General features: G+C 38.6%; 1 protein-coding gene across 2 annotated transcripts; it reads right to left on the bottom strand.

The window, feature by feature from the left end:
• Window positions 1–1,242: 1,242 nt before the first annotated feature.
• Window positions 1,243–13,855, bottom strand: LGI1 (leucine rich glioma inactivated 1; the record flags this gene model as incomplete). Of its 2 annotated transcripts, XM_080347607.1 has the most annotated exons (8): window positions 1,243–2,060; window positions 2,145–2,309; window positions 3,452–3,621; window positions 4,874–4,945; window positions 9,111–9,182; window positions 9,286–9,357; window positions 13,222–13,293; window positions 13,656–13,846. In XM_080347607.1, the coding sequence occupies 8 exons, from the start codon at window positions 13,844–13,846 to the stop codon at window positions 1,243–1,245; spliced, it is 1,632 nt and encodes a 543-aa protein (XP_080203733.1). The 2 variants fall into 2 exon arrangements, with proteins under 2 accessions (XP_080203733.1, XP_080203734.1); XM_080347608.1 differs by lacking the exons at window positions 9,111–9,182; window positions 9,286–9,357 and having other exon boundaries at window positions 13,656–13,855.
• Between the last annotated feature and the right edge of the window lie 213 nt (window positions 13,856–14,068).

The following is a 14,068-nucleotide window of genomic DNA, read 5'->3' on the forward strand; positions in this document are numbered from 1 at the left end:
CTCCAGCAGCAGTACAGGTTTCTCACAAGTGATGCACTAGATGTATGTCAACAAAAGACTATTTTGAGTTTGTAATAGATTTTCATGCCAAATTCAAACTTGGCATAATTTAACAGATATAGGTAGCTTCCATGGAGTGGCATATGCTATACCAACTGAATCTGTCCTGCCACATTCAAAGTTCTCTGAATTTCAGAAGTGTCTGTTACTAAACTTATTTGCAGGATACTGGAAAAAAAACCAACTTCAAATTCACTAGCTTCATTCAGAATAATGAATAAATTCATTGGAGATTAAATAATTGCAATTACAGTGGAAAGACCCGACAAAGGCACATAGAATTCATGCAAGTGATGTGTGATGGTTCAGCTATGGAAATGTTGCTAGCTGAAAAATGTGCTGTGCTTCTAGCTTTCAGCCCAATAGCAACCCCAACGTTATACCAGAGATTCATTTTGTGCTGCTTCAGCATGAGGTGGAGAAAGAAAGACCTTTGCATCATCTTTTATTCTGTTGATATAATTGTTTAGAAAATCAGGTACTTCAGCTATACACAGTACAAAGCCCCATCCTACAACTGGATCTATATAACTGAACTCTCCATCCTACAACTGCATCTATTTAACCTTTTTTTTTCCTTTTTTTTTGTTTCTGGGCAGAGTCCTGTTTAAATCAGCAACTATATGTCCAGGCGATAATTTACAGGATTGAGGTTCAATGCTGTGTTTTTATCAATAACTTCTTGTTATATGGAAAACCCACCTGCTCTTCGATACCGTGCATCTTCCATGCAGTACAACACTGCATTGTGCAATATGCCTTCTTGGGTTTATTTTACATGTGTATAATATATACACAAATAAAAAGTATCACCTGCAAATAATATTTGGAATGTGAAAGACACAAAATGTAAACATTTTATTTGGCAGTTGTTTCAAACAGGTGAATAAATAAATGGAAAAGTACATTTTAATATTCTTTATAGCAACAGATGCAGCTGCACACATATTTACATATTGTGGATGCAAAGAACAGTTAATTTGAATTCTTTTTGTTAAAAAATGCAACTTCCAACACCACTAGACTTGACAATTAAAGATGAAGATACTAGTAATACTTTGTTCTAGCAATCTCAACTTTTAAAGGCATTCATTTGGAAGTAAGATAAGAGAGTCATCATGCATTTAGTTCATTTTGTCCACTTATGGTAGAAAGTCTGATGTAATCTCAGAATTATGACTGTCATGCGCTTAAGTCAACTATGACATGTCTATAAATCAATGTAGTTCCCTTAAAACTTGAAGCAAAGAGAAAATCTCGATTATTGATGGAGACATGTATGAAAGATCTTGGTGCCTGTATGTTTAATTCTTGAAACTTCACAAATTTTGCCTTTTCAGCATCCCAATAATAAACTTGAGTGAAAGAATAATCACTTCCAAGAATGGCATATTGATAATTATCTATCTGAAGCGGTTGGAATACCATTGACCCTCGGGATGGCATCCTTTGTAAATCCAGAAATGCTGAACCACCCCATTTCATTACTTTAGAGTCCCCAATAAATCTTGTTAAGCAAATGTACACATCCTCTTTCACTTTGAAATGTTTCACTGCATATGCATCTTCCATATCTTGGATATCAAAACGCTTAACAAATTCATTTGTTCCTTTGTTCCATTGATATATTACAGGTCTTTGGGAACTACTTGACAGAATTAAATGTGGTTTGCCGGATATTTCAAGAAACTCCACATCAGTATCTCTGTACCAGGCATGCAGAGACTGATGGGAATAAAATCCATTCCCATTCCATTTGTAAACAGTGGTGAAACCAGCCTTTGAACTGTCTGCAACAACAAAATACCAGTCTTCAGCAATCCTGAAAGTTTCAATGTCATTGGGTTTTCGGATTTTAAGGATCTCAATATCTTGAATTTTTATAAACTTATTAGCAAAAATATCTCTTTTATATATGTGGGAGCCTCCAAACAGCTGTGCGACAATGACATACAGCTGACTCTCAATAACTATAGGTTTACACACAACAGTTGAAGTACCTATAAAGAGAAAAGTAAAAGACAGGGTTAGAAATGCTTTTTGGATCAGCTGTTGTAAAGTTATTTGATGAGCAGTGTTCATACCTGTGATGTTGTCGTAATTCCTGAACATCACTTCTACATGGTCCCATTCAAGAAAGATGCATTTTCCAGTAAAAGGCTGAGCAATAACCACGTGTTTATCATTCATGTATGAGAAAGTATCTACTGACAGAGATTGGTATGGAAGGGACTGATAAACTTCAAATTCTGTAAAAGAGCACACAACATATGATAGTCACAGAGATACTTTCCATACTGTATTGAAAAATTCTGCTTAACAGATACCAATTTATTACAAATTAGAGTATTTCATCAGTAGTCAAATGTTCCTGTTGATAAGGGAGCACTGCAACTTGTTTATCCATCTTCCTCAATTAAAAGAGGTGCTGGTTTAGGTTCCAGTTCTCCAAATCCTTATATAGCATATTAAAGTCTGAGTAGAAGCTGCAATTTAAGACCCCACTCTCAAATAATTCACACATCAGACTTACACCTGCACAGAATTCATATTGATTTTAGAGGAAGCTCCATCCAGTATGCAGACTGCCTTCAAAAATGGACTCTACAATAACAAAATATATATCACAGTATCACAGTATGTATCACAGTATGTTTGGGATTGGAAGGGACCTCAAAAGATCATCTAGTCCAATCCCCCTGCTGGAGCAGGAACACCCAGGTGAGGTCGCACAGGAACATGTCCAGGCGGGTTTTGAATGTCTCCAGAGAAGGAGACTCCACAACCTCCCTGGGCAGCCTGTTCCAGTGTCTGTCACCCTCACTGTGAAGAAGTTTTTTCTCAAATTTAAGTGGAACCTCTTGTGTTCCAGCTTGATCCCATTACCCCTTGTCCTATCATTGTTTGCCACCGAGAAGAGCCTGGCTCCATCCTTGTGGCACTCACCCTTTATATATTTATAAACATTAATAAGGTCACCCCTCAGTCTCCTCTTCTCCAAGCTAAAGAGACCCAGCTCTCTCAACCTTTCCTCATAAAGGAGATGCTCCACTCCCTTAATCATCTTCGTTGCCCTACACTGGACCCTCTCCAGCAGTTCCCTGTCCTTCTGGAACTGAGGGGCCCAGAACTGGACACAATATTCCAGGTGTGGTCTCAACAGGGCAGAGTAGAGGGGAAGGAGAACCTCTCTCGATCTACTAACCACCCCTCTTCTAATACACCCCAGGATGCCATTGGCCTTCCTGGCCACAAGGGCACAGTGCTGGCTCATGGTCATCCTGTTGTCCACCAGGACCCCCAGGTCCCTTTCCCCTACACTACTCTCTAATATGTAAATATATGGCTTTGACTTAAATTTAACAAGATTAAATAATTTTAAGCCCATTACCTGTAATAGTGCAATCAAATTCTTTTGGAGAGAGGCTATTGATTTTGCGCTTCTTATATTCTGGTGGGCCTTCACAGTAAATGTCTTCAACGGTTGCATTGGTGCTGCCCAGCCATTCCACTAACCACTTCAGTTTGCAGTCACAATTAAATGCGTTGCCCCTAAGATCTCTACAATGAACAAATCATACATTGAAAACAAGCAATCAGCTGATGTATTCCTCCTTGCAGGACAATAGTAAACTGGGCTCTTGTTAAATATGTGCTTTCTTGCTTATTCTCAGTTGATGCCTCCCTGGTTTAATTTGTCCTGACCCATAGTTAAATCTACATACCAGAACCCACACAGATTGAATTATATTAAGGTAATCAAGGAGAACTTAACTGGATAATCAGCAGGAAATTTTGGTTGGTTTCCCCAAGTTTACAGGTGCACAAAAGCCCATCAGACTGTTGGCCTCACATTTCAGGAGGTTATTTCTTTCAGATTACCCTTTCTCAATAAGAGCATTCTAGATAACAAAACCAGGATTAATGTAACCTGATGGTCAGCCAGTCCGTATTTGCTACCTCCTTTAGATGTATTCATTTAGGGCTTTAGGAGAAACACGCAAAGGAGTTCTCTTCAAGTCTTTTACAACTGTCTTGGGTCAGATTTTAGATCGTATGTAAAGGAATAGGCAAGTGCCAGGACCAGACTGTGTAACCACCTGGCCATGGTCAGTCATGCCAAGTAATGCTACCAGAGACACTGACCATCTCGACAACTTACTGCTGCAGCTCTACAACATGAATTCAGCCTACCTTGGTAACACAGGGAGCAGGGAAAGGATGTTCTGTGCTCTTTATCTCAAATCAGGTGAACCAGAATTTGTTTGTTGTAAACAGGATATATTTCAGTGAAGCAACTATAGGATTTATCTGTTTATCAACATTTTGTATTTGTATTGGTATTGAAGTTATATATTTAAACAATGTCATGTTTTGGTTTGGTCGCAATTAGATTTAGTAAGGGATATGGTATTTATTAATACATGATTTTGTGACAAAACAGAAATTCCCAGAAATTAATTGCACACAGAGATGTTACTACATTAAATATCTTCTACCCTCCCCTCATGCCATGCTCTCTCTTGCATCCCTAAGGATACTTCCTTCTTATTCACTAAGTTTTAATGAACATGCAGCTCTCTTACATAACTACCAACAATATTGCTTACCCTCAAAACTGATGGAATATTCAAGACTAAAGCAAATTATCAACAACATTAGACAAAAAACAAGCCTACCCATATCAGGTAGTGTCTACCCTGTAGTAAGATACCATCACTGGCTATTGGTTTGAATGTTACTCAGAATGTCCTCTAAAATAATCTCTTTACATTTTTAGTATAAATAATAGATCAATTGATTGCTTTCTTACACATTTGTTAAAGAATCCAAGCCTTTGAATATGTCTTTTGGAAGCGACTGGAGATTATTATTTGCGAGACTCCTGCAAAAGAAGACGCAAGTATCAGTGCTAGTTCATGAATTTACACATTTTTTCAACAAATAATACTGTGTGGGTTTGGTTTGGTTTGATTTTTTCTTAAGGTAAAGAACCCTGGTATCCTCCAGCACTTAGTTCTGAAAGATTGCCTTTAAGAATAGCTCATTTACTTTGTGACTCTTTCTCCCACTAAAATGCTATGCCCCCTTCTGCTTTCTGACTCTTCAGCAGCCTTGCAGCATTTACAATACTTCACTTAGCAGGGTAAAAAGTGCAATCACCTCTGGTGTTTTGCCAACACCACTATTTTAAAACAATTAGTCATGATTTGATCTACTGATGTTTTCCTTATGAGATACCAATACATGGTGTTCATATTACTGCAATTTCCACACTTGCTTTTATCTTCTGGAAGCAAAATCTTGACACAAGGTTTCATTCTGTTGGATTTAGGCTCATCTTATGGCTTTTGGAAATATGCAGTAATAGACAAGAAATTGCTGATTAGTACCATTTTCTTTCCTGGAATGTGCATGTGTGTGTATGAGTATGTATGTGTGAGACCAGCAAAACACTGCTATTAATTACCAATTTTTAATGTTGGGAAAGCTCCCTTAAATTCAGCGAGTATTCTGTCTGGTAAAAGTGACAAGGAAATGCAGGCAGGCTTTGAACAGGCAATATATCACATTTCAGTCAGATACATCTGAGTGAGTCCACCAAAGGTCTGGGTTCTCTGAAATGTCACGGAGGGCATGACAGGAAAAGAATAATGTTGTAGGGTATTTGTTGTAGGTTATGTATGACTTATGAGAAGAAATAAAAGTGGAAATAAATCATTCTAGTTTAGATCCCAGTTTTAATCTGTAGCTAGTAAGACTCAGAACCTCTTCTGTTTCCACTTGTAAACATGAGAGTTATTTATTAACTACGATTTCTCTAGCCAAGCAAAGCCACTTAGGCATATACTTAAAATGAAGAACAGGCCCAGACATATTATGTCTACTGCCTCATTTAAAATTAAGTGTTTGCCTTATCAGAAGGAGTAAATACGGGATGATGCTATTAGTCTGTTCTGACTTCACTTTCAAAGTACATCTGATTGTAACACTGTTGGGTGTATGTATCATGTGCTTCTCTTATGCTTAATTTTATACTCAAGAACAATTCTTTAAAAGTCAGGTAACTCATAGGAAGAAAGCTAAGTAGGCTTGCAAGCTGACACAGGTTTAATGGCCTATATATATGCTTTATGACCTGGATTACAGCAAACCTAAAGGGATGATGTGCTTGGAAGTACCAGTGGTTCACAACTTCCATGGGAATATGACTGAGAAGAAGATTTAGACAAGGTTTACAGATCTGCCAATTTTTGGATGAAAATTATGCACTTTATATTACACTGTTAAAAAGCATACTTATATATAAGAAAACACTGGCTTGCCTAGATGGTGCTGTATGAGGTATTTGGTTTATAATAAGAGAGTAAAGGTTGAATCAAGCATGCAGTTAAACTCATGGTTGCAGTTCTAAAAGAAATACAATCAAAATTACTAATTGTGCAATCCTGACTGTAAGATTTTGACATTAAATTAGTGAATTAGTAAAATGAATGCTATTTTTCTTTATTTTTTCTGTTCTTAAATCTACTCTGAGCAAAAAATAAATTGTGTTGCATAATGTTGAATACTAGATGGCTCTGTTTTACAATAAGGACAGACTATCATCATCAAAGTTAATTGCATTATGAAAATACAAATATTTGGATAGCTTACTGCATTGCAAAAGTTATGTTGTGAAAAGGAAGTAACAGAATAAATAGAACAAAGTTCATCTTCTCTTCTAACTTCATGGAAATCATCTGCATGCTTATTTACTATGATTCTTTTTAATATATTTTATGTACACAAGTACTCTCCTGTTTCTTAAATGAGAAATGCCTCAGGGTGCCAAATAATTATTCTTAATGAGTATGTGCAATTTTCCCCAAAGGGTGGGGAGCGGTTCTGCAAGCAGATTAAACTAGTCACATTCTGTGGTTAATAGACTTGCCTTTGCAGTTATTTTCTGCAAATTTCTCATTGTCTTCATGAATAGTGTTCCATGCGTAATAGCAGCATGATACACAAATCTAAGTCCCAAAAATGTGCATGCAAACCGCAATGGATCCTCAGATGTAGTTCTATCTTTTGCATATGTTTCCTCTTATGAAACTGCTGAAGCATCCCCAGAAACCAACGTAACAGGCAAGACAAGACATTACTCTTAGACCGTATGCTCTGTGGAGAAGAAACTGTGCCTTCCTGTGTGTTAGAAAAGCAATTTGCTCATTGGCAGCAACAGCTACTAAATAAGTAAACGAATATGATAAATAATGTACTGGACCCATTTGTGAATATGAAGTTATTCATGTGCATAAATATTTTGAAGACAGGGTTCCAGTTACCAGCCTTATCCAATTATCTGCCTTTTTTAACAGTACTATAATTATACTTATACCTTTAATATGGATTTTTATGGGATGTGCACAGCCTGTTTATACACCTTTTTCCCTCTCCTCTCTCCTTCCTCTTCCTCAGACCTAGAACCATTCTATAAATAACTTTATCTACAAGAGTAGTCACAGTAGGCTTGGTTTCAGCCAGCTGTGAGTCTTGTCTGCTCTGACCAAAAAGGGAAGAGTGAAGTGGTTTATGGCACATTTACTATGTGGTGAAGGATGTGGTGAATTGCAATTCAACTATTATATTTATGCATTAACCATTTAAAATGGAACCTCTGCTTTCTCTCCCGTGTCAAAATATATGAAAGAAAAAGTTAAATGACCATGTGTCAAAACCCTCTTGGAGGTTATTGTGTTAAGGCCAAAAGGTCAGATTCCACTCCCCTGCCCATGACACACACCCCAAGATATATGCTTCAGAATGCAAATGTTCAGAGCTGGGTGTAAACCCATGTCAGGCACACCCCAGATGTTTTAGCCTCCTTTTCTTACAGTATTTTTGTATTTTTTATGTTTTCTTATAGTGCATATTGTATTTTCAATACCATTTTCATTTATTGCTTACTGAAATACAATTATTGCTAAAAGATAAACTTGATATAAGATACAGAGACAAAAGCCTGTCTAAAAACTGTCTTGCTAGCTCAGAGCATGAGGATTCTACTCTTGTGTTTGCAGTGAAATGTTCTAGGTGTTTGTTGCCAGTGTGCGATTCACCTGTGAGCACAAGGTGAGAAATGCCTCTGCTGGTGTGCGCACAAGGAGCGCTGCTCCCAGCAGCCACGTGAGCCTTTGACTCATGTCCCCCCTCAGATAACGCACCAGGAGGCTGCAGCACGTCATGGGGCAAGGGGCTGGCTGTGTTTGAGGACAGCTGAAGGGCTGAGCAGCCATACCAGGAACGTTAAGCAGATACTGGTGTCAGCGCATGACAGATCCCAACCATGGGATGCTCTGGCTTGCGTAGAGGACAGGACAGGGTGCAGTGCAGGAGTTCAAAGCTGATCCTGCTGTAGTCTAAAGACTGATATGCCCTACAGTCAAGTGGAAGAAGTGGATCGGTAAGTTATACTATGCGCATCTTGTTGCAACTCTTTTATTGAGAATTGCTCTAAGTGTGAATTTTCAAATTCTATTTGGTCAAATTCTGCTGGATACAGGCAGTGGCTGAAGTGGACACCCTACAGACAGTGACGGCCAGTCCCATGAATGGCTGTAATATTCTCTTTGACTCACACCGGACTGGGGTACCTGGGAAGAGACGTGTCCACCTCTCAGCCTCTCACCACCATAGCGCCTCAGTACTGACCATGGCTCCCACCTTCCTCTTCTCCACCTCCCAAACTGGGACTCACCTCATCAGTGCAAAGCTTCCCAACCCATCCCACTTATTTCGCACTCCTACACGCTCAGGTGGAAATCCCCAGTGCTCTGAGCAGAGAAAGCTGGGGAGTTACTGCCAAACATGTACTGCTTGGAAGCCGTTTGAGTCCCAGCCTTCTACACATACCACAGTTTGGAAGTCTTTGGTGGAAACACAACAATTAACATTCTAATTGAATGACTAATAATACTGCCTAAACAAATGTGAACAGCTATATATAAAAATGTGGTTCAGTTACTATATTCAATATACCAAGTAATATATTCAACCACTTTACTTACAGGTGAATTAAAGATTTCAGTCCTCTGAAAGTATGTCTTGAAATTGACTTAATGCTGTTGTTCTCTATGAACCTGTAATGGGTTGTAAAGTCATTCTGGTCAAAGCAATGCCTGGAATTTGCGAGCCCACCCACTTCATTCAATAATGCCAGGAAATATACTTTTGTCCACTCACAAATATTCTAGATGAGGAAGGCCCATGAAAGCATCATCACTAATAACATCAAAAGTGTTAGATGTAAACAACCTGCGAAAAGAGATGAAAAACAAAAGACTGTTAGGTTATTAGCATCTTTAGAAAACAGTTCAGCAAGTCATAGTAGGCCACATTTGCACTGCTTGGTTTCACGGTTTTGTCTGTGTAAGCACTACAGGAACATGAGGCTGATATTTTACATTGCACCATAGTCTGGTGCAAAGGGAAGGACCCAACAACTCTTTGCTTTGCCTACTGGGGCCATCTGATAAAATTCCATTGACTTCTGTGGGATGCAAACGTGGGTTTATCATGCCAGTAAAACAATGAGATTGTACAAGTGCCACTGGTGACATACTTGGATGACAATAAATGTTCAAGTACTACAGAGGCCTGTCTAAATTGTGTTGAAGAACACTTAGTTTTGGTGACAACATAGGGAAAATATCCAGCTCTCTAGCCAGACATCAGGATGAATTTGCACCACTGACAGGCAGGAAAATCCCTTAACTTATGAGTTAAACATGTGGGCACATTTGACCTGAAGGTACTTAGAAGTTAATTGAGAAAAAAATGGAAAATCTCTTAATTTAGTCAGTGTTCAAATCAGAACTATTTTTAAGACCACATTATACCTGCTGGAGATAGCTCTTAGTGTGTGCATGTATTTTTCCTCCATCTAGCAGTAAAAATACCAGCAACACATTTAATTTTATGTAATTTTGTAAGCATTAAAAATGGACTAACATCGATTTTTCCACCTTTATTTATGCTTATCAGCCATGATAAGCATTTATCCATTTTAATTCAGCGCTGGACTGCCACACCCTTAATATGGTGAGGCATTGTCAAGTATGATGAACTTTACCCCAGTGAAATACTAGATGCACATCTATGTTTTTTTTCAGTTTGACCTGATGGATAAATAGATATACATTATGACATCTTTAGGCATTCAGGAATTCAAGATTTCCAAGTATGAATTAATATACTTAATGAGTTAATCTACTGTTTTGAAGCTTGCATTAAGAATAAATTGCAGTTGATTTATTTTCTCACTTGGCTATTGCAGACTGTGCTTCTTCCACTTTAAATATGTTGCTATGTATGTATGAAAAATATAAGCAGGAAATTCTTCCTTTTTGTTAGAAACAATGATACTTCCCTTTCCTAGAGATAATAAGTATTTTTGTAAAATCTCTGAACCAGAGGACCAATTTAGTAAGTCTGCTGCCTGCAGCTAATTTCACTTTTCTGATGTGATTTCACTGGATAATTTTTCCTTTTCTGTACTCAACTCTCCTTGCAATGTAAAGAACAGGGTGGTATCTCTTTAAATAGTATAGCTATTTTAGAGGTTGCTAGACTTATATTATAGCATAGGTCTTGCCCTTGGTGAGCTCATTTGCCTTCCATCTCATACCTCCCCTCAATGGCTGTATCAAGCGTATTTCATGCGCAAAGTGGCTTTTCTCCCATGCTGTGCCCTCAAACACCTGATTTTGTTGATCTGTGACCCACGAACTAGGTACTTCTGGGGACAGAGACTGACGATAGGTACGGTATTGCTTAGCAGGACTGGTTCTCTGTGAGCAGGTATAGATCCTGGTGCCATGATTACCTCCCTTCTTTCTACGGGCTTTCAAGTCATCAGTTCATAAGGGCACCCTCACCATGTTGCTGACACACAGAGTTACGAGTGCTGGAGATGAGAGCAGGGAGATTTTCTCAACATTTAGGGAACATTACTGCTGGCACTTCACCATAGCTCCATAGGTCTTTCATATTTTTGTTGTCACATGAAGAGAACAGAGTATACAATCCGTACTATTCAAGAATAAAAGCTCTCCTGTCCTGGAACTTAGAAGTCCTATCACTAGACAATGTTTTTTCCAGAGACCATTGCCGCTACTACAGTAAAAACAGTAGTAAATAATAATAGTGGCAGATATTATTCCACACGCAGAAATGTGTTACTGGCATATTGGAGATACCAAGTTACATTTGGACTTTAAAAATGTAATGCTGCAGACTATTATATAAAAATACATATAGGCTGCTAAATCTAGCTATCTGCTAATTTAAACCTACCAATACAGATATAATCATGCAAAACTAAAACTTACTGTAATTTTTAGTTAACCTGAGTTTTCCATATTCTTATTTCCCTTACTATTACCTGCCAAAGGTGGAAATTTTTATTTCCCATGTACAAACTGGAGAAATTGGCCCCACAAATGCAATCCTGCTCCTATGGTCCGTGTTTAAGGAGTCATTTGCCTTAGATCAGCAGCCTGACTTTCCAAAGACGGCAAACAGCTCAGCTACCATGTTAGAAATATATATGGAAAACAGATCACTCGTCAGAGCCCATAATGGAACAAAACCTGCTTTTCTGGGGTCAGACCTTTTGCTGAAGCATTTATTAACAGCAACTTAGAACATGCATTTCAGCATATGGCAGACCATGCACATTATTACCATCACCAAAACGCCATAAGCCATTGCCAGACCCCACTGTACAAGGCGCTATCATAACTAAAAATAAGATGACTGTGTCTGTCCTACTCCACCCTACCCCGTTCTGCCTCCCTGGCAGTGGTATTGGTAAGTGTAGGTGGTGTATCGTAGCCAAGAGAGATGATGTCCTACTCACTCTCTTCAGATACGAGCTCCAGCAATGCTGCTATTTCTTTTTTCTTTCCTTTCAAAGGCCCATTGCAGGAATTATGTTAAATGTGTCCCTTTTGTGATCTGTGACCACCTGGGAAAAGCTGCTCAGGAATAAAGCACCATGGAAAAGCATTTAGGTTTCCATAGTAACTGCATTTACCTATTTACCCTGTATCCAAAATTGTACAGAACGTCTGCACCTCCTTATCAGCTCCACTTGAGGTAGCAGAGTACAGCCAGGGTCAGGGCTTCAGAGATCCGTGCCCCAGCAGTTTTCCCTGGGGCTCCAACACATCAACACAGCACCTCTGGCCCCTTGGAGAGCGCTCGGGAAGTCAGTCTGGGACATACGTTCAGTTTTCATTTCTATCACATCGGGGAGTCCGTCTTGCCGGATTTCTGAGGCAAATCTGGGTGTGTGTCAGGCTGGCGGCACATCCACTATAAACAGTTCAGGTTACACCCCCTCTGCCTCTGTATAGCTCACAATTATATAATCGTATGCCCACATTTCTAGGAAAGCCTGTGAGCCTGTAAAAATCCTACATAGAAAAGAATCTAATATTTAAACATCCAAAAGCATTCTCTTTCTGTGTATACCTCATCACAGTATTTGATTTTGGAATAACTGCTTAATTTTTTTTTAATCTAAAGGAAATCTTAATTACTTTTTTTTTTCCCCAAAGAACATGAGACAACAAACAGGGTCAAATCCAGGCACTATGAAGGCAAACTCCCACTGAAATAACTGAACTTCCACAGAAGTCAATGGCAATTTTACATGGAAAGGGGCTTCAGGACCTGTCCCACCACAATGAAGGGGCCGATCTGAGGGGTTCTGAGCTCACAGTCAGGGAGTGTTGCAAAGGGACAGCTTTATACTGGGATCAGGCCCAGGACTGCAGAAAAGAAACAAGAATAGTTGTTGCAATGCCAACCCCCCCTACTGTAATGTTAATTAAAGTATTGTAAAGATAGCATACATTCTGTCACCGAAAGCTTCAACATGTAATCATTCAAAGTAGCACTGACAACAGAAAGCCTTGCAAAATACTAAGTAGATACACTTTGAAAAAATTATACATGTACTATCTTTCAAATTGCTAAAAAGTCTTGTATTTTGTCATCTAATGAGTCTCCTCTTGCTGTTTCTTATAAAATTAATACTTAGACCCTTTCTGTAATATTTGTGCATACATATACATTTAATAACAAAAATTGTATCATATAAATATTTCTCACAGAAGCTGCAGAGATGGTGTGAGCAAAAAACTCCCTTCTGGGATTTTAGTAAAAGCAGATCTCACAAAGGATCTGGAAAGAAGAAAAAACAACCTTATATTAATGTAATCTCATATATCCGTGATTATAATACTGATCTGGTCATCACAGAGAAAATTATGTATATAAGTAAAAAAAAAAAAAAAAGAATGTTACAGGTTTCATGTAATATAGAAGAAGGTATAAAATGGTATGTGTGCATATACACAGACAGACAGACAGATGAAAGAGATGTAAAAATCAGGATTGCAGCACAATTTTAACACATTAGCTGATGATTCTGAATGCTGGAGGTACTCCCTGCAGCAAGCATCCTTCCGTATGCACTGAAAACACCACACATCCTAGTTCATTTTAAATCATAAATTAAATAACCAAATGCTTACAGCCCTTACAGTGAGATAACATCAGGCGGAACGCTGCGAGGAATAGATCTGGCATTTTCACATAAAGCATTATCTTTGGTACAAGTACACCAGGCAGGACATTTTGGCTTCACTGGTTTCTTCCCTTCAGTCAGCAAAAGCACAGATAAAAGGCATAAGAAATAAGCAATTCTTCTAAAGGGTCTGCTGGCATTTCCCATTCTTTTGATCCGCTCTCGTTCCAGCCAGTTGAAAGAATATCCCAAAACATGAACAGGGGTTCTTTATTCAGCCATTGGTTGTCTTTCTATAAGTCCAGGTCAGTATTTGTCTCTGCTTTCCCAACCCTTTTCTTTCTCTTTCACTCTGTTTCTGTAGACAGAAACCTGCAGCTGATCTGTATGTTTCCACTCACTCAGGCAACGTACTGCTCAGAGAAGAGA

Source organism: Nesoenas mayeri (assembly GCF_963082525.1).
Source record: "Nesoenas mayeri genome assembly, chromosome: 7".
Lineage (NCBI taxonomy): Eukaryota > Metazoa > Chordata > Aves > Columbiformes > Columbidae > Nesoenas > Nesoenas mayeri.